Consider the following 3,165-nt stretch of genomic DNA (forward strand, 5'->3'; position numbering starts at 1 on the left):
AAGAAGGATGTGGAAGGAGAGGAGGAAGGAAGGAAGAGGTAAGGAAGATGTAAGGGAGTGAAAGAGAAGGAGAGAGGGTAGGAAGGGGAGGAGGAAGTAGGAGTAGGAGGAAGGGGAGGGAAGAAGGATGGGGAAGGAGAGGAGGAAAGAAGGAAGAAGTTAAGGAGGGTGGAAGCGAGATAATGAGAAGGAGAGAGGGTAGGAAGGGGAAGAGTAGGAGTAGGGGAGAGGTAAGGGACAAAGGAAGGGGAAGGAGAGGAGGAAGGAAAGAGAGAAAGAGGAGAGAGGGTAGGAAGGGGAAGAGGAAGAGTAGGAGAGAGGTAAGGGAAGAAGGAAGGGGAAGGAGAGGAGGAAGGAAGGAAGTAGAGAAGGGAGGGAGGGAGAAAAGAAAGGGAAAATCAGGTGGTGTTACAACAGGCGGAAGGGATGGTAAATCAAGCAACCCAAATTGTATATTATAATCTATTAAATGGAATAACAAATGTATAAGAATGACAAATGCAAAGAAGAATAACATTTCCATGGATGTGTACTTAAAATGGTATGGAAGAGAATTAAAAAAATAATAATAAAAATGTGGAAAACAGAAACAAAAGGGGCCCCAGAGAAGAGGAAACCCCCCCCCCGCCGTGGCCCCACCATCTTCTCCAACTGCCACCCGGGAACATTCCACAGCAGAAGGGAGCCCACCCACTCCCCTCCTACGGCCATTGTCCCCGCCTCGCCCCGACGACGGCCTCCCCCTGGCTCCCCCACTTGGCTCGGGCCAAGGGCTCCCTTCCTCAAAGCCATGGCACCCGGCAGGGATGGGTGCCACCCGCTCTTCTCGGGATCCTTCGCCTCTTTCCACTTCAGCACCCTCGTGGCGCTGAGCTGCGTGTTCTTCACCTTCCCGTGAGTAAGGGAGAAGCCCGGCCGGGGCTGCCTTCCTCCTGGCGGTCTCCCAGCCGAAGATGGCTGGACAGAGGGGAACAAGGGTTGCTCGGAGGTGGTGGTGGGGGGGTTGGTTGTGTGTGAAAGGAGGGCTCCCGGGTGGTCTCTGAGATCGGTCGTTTCCTGGCAGGCGTTTCATGGCCCAACTAGGGAACATCATCAGTTCTAGGGGGCAGGGTGTTTGAGGGAGAGGAGGGGGGGAGAAAAAAGAAGAAGGAGAAGAAGGAAGGAAGGAAGGAAAGAAAGAAACAAAAGGAAGGAAGGAAGGAAGGAAGGAAGGAAAGAAAGAAAGAAGAAAGAAAGAAAGAAAGAAAGAAAGAAGAAAGAAAGAAAGAAAGAAAGAAAGAAAGAAAGAAAAAAAGAAAGAAAGAAAGAAAGAGAAAGAAAAGGACCGTGGACTCTCTGAGGTTGGTTGTTTTCCTGCAGACGTTTCATGACCCAAATAGGTAACACCATCAGTGCTAAAATGGAGGAGGAGGAGGAGAGAAGGAGGAGTAGGAGGAGGAGGAGGAGGAGGAGGAGACGAGGAGAAGGAGAAGAGGAAGAGGAGGAGGAGGAGAAGAAGAAGAAGAGGAGGAGAAGAGGAGGAGAAGAAGAGGACGAGGAGAAGGAGAAGAAGAGAATAAGAGCAGGAGGAGGAGGAAAGAAGAGGAAGAGAGACAGGAAGAGGGAGGAGGAGGAGAAAAAGAAGGAGAAGAAGAAGAGAAGGAGAAGAAGAGGAAGAGGAGAAGAAGATGAGGAGGAGAAGAGGAGGAGGAGAAGAAGAAGAAGAGGAAAAGGAGAAGGAGGAGAAGAAGAGGAGAAGAAGAGGAGGAGGAGAGGGAGAAGAAGAGAAGGAGAAGAGGAGGAGGAGAAGGAGAAGAAGGAGAAGAAGAGGAGGAAAGAAGAGGAAGAGAGACAGGAAGAGGAAGGAGGGGGAGGGGGAGGAGGAGGAAGAGGAGAAGAAGAGGAGGAGGAGGGGGAAGGGGAGGGGGAGGAGCGGGAGGGGAGGGGAGGAGGAGAAGAAAAAGAAGAAGAGAAAGAAGAAGAAGAAGAAGAAGAAGAAGAAGAGAAGGAGTAGTAGTAGTGTGGGGTCCTTGGTGCTTTCTGAGCTTACTTGTTTTCCTGCAGACATTTCATGACCCAACTAGGTAACCCCATCAATGCTAGAAGGGTGTTTGTGGAGGGAGGAGGAGGAGGAGGAGGAGGAGGAGGAGACTGGGGGTTCCTTGGCCTCCTCTGAGCAGGGCTGCCTGGGGAATTCTGGGAGTCGAAGTCCACCTTCTGGGACTCCCCAGGGGGCCTTCAGGTGAGCAGGTGAGGGACCCCGTTCTGGAGGGAAGTGGCTGCGACTGTGGGAGTCGAGGGTGTGTGTGTGTGACAGACCCACAATGTCCTTTGCTGTCCGCAGCGGCACCTGGCTGGGCCTGAACGTCTCCTGGGCTTTCCCCATCATCTGCGCCAACCTCCTTATCCCGACCCTCCTTTACTTCTGCCTCACCAGTTTCACGGACACGGGAATCCTCCATAAAGGTAAGCGGGAGGCCCTAACCCTCCCTCCTTTCCCACGGTGTTCCCCGTCTTCGTTCAACGCGGGGAGTCCTCAACTTACGACCACAGAATAACAGAGTCTGAAGGGGCCTTGGAGGTCTTCTAGTCCAACCCCCTGCTCAGGCCCAAATTCCCTCTGCTAAGCTTCCATACTTAAGATGGAACTAGAACTCACAGTCTCCTGGTGATTTGTCCATAGTCACCCAGCTGGCTTTCATGCCTAAGGCAGGACTAGAACTCACCGTCTCCTAGTGATTGGCCCAAAGTCACCCAGCCGGCTTTCATGCCTAAGACTGGACTAGAACTCCCTGTCTCCTGGTGATTGGCCCAAAGTCACCCAGTTGACTTTCATGCCTAAGGTGGGACTAGAACTCACTGTCTCCTAGTGATTTGTCCATAGTCACCCAGTTGACTTTCATGCCTAATTTTGGACTAGAACTCACCGTCTCCTGGTGATTGGTCCACTGGTTAATTGTCCTCACTGTTAGGAAGTTTCTCCTTAGTACAAGCTTCCTTCTCTCCTTGATTAACAGACTCACAGAATCAGAAGGGACCTTGGAGGTCTTCTAGTCCAACCCCTTCCCCAAGGCAGGAGACCTTGTACCTAACTCTTGTGTCCCAGACAAATGGCCCTCCAGTCTCTTCTTAAAAACCTCCAGTGTTGGGGCATTCACAACTTCTGGTGGCGAGCAGTTCCATGGG

General features: G+C 52.0%; 1 protein-coding gene across 1 annotated transcript in view; it reads left to right on the forward strand.

Moving 5' to 3' along the window:
* Positions 1–2,287: 2,287 nt before the first annotated feature.
* Positions 2,288–3,165, forward strand: part of ZDHHC19 (zDHHC palmitoyltransferase 19) — an 8,233-nt gene continuing 7,355 nt past the window's right edge. The window contains exon 1 of the mRNA XM_087726054.1: positions 2,288–2,445. Coding sequence (XP_087582180.1) covers positions 2,304–2,445 — 142 coding nt within the window. The 5' untranslated portion in view covers positions 2,288–2,303. The remainder of the gene's footprint in view (positions 2,446–3,165) is intronic.

Source organism: Thamnophis sirtalis, unplaced genomic scaffold (assembly GCF_051295495.1).
Source record: "Thamnophis sirtalis isolate CommonGarterSnake01/CBP01778 unplaced genomic scaffold, rThaSir2_p1.2 scaffold_11, whole genome shotgun sequence".
Taxonomy (NCBI): Eukaryota; Metazoa; Chordata; class Lepidosauria; order Squamata; family Natricidae; genus Thamnophis; species Thamnophis sirtalis.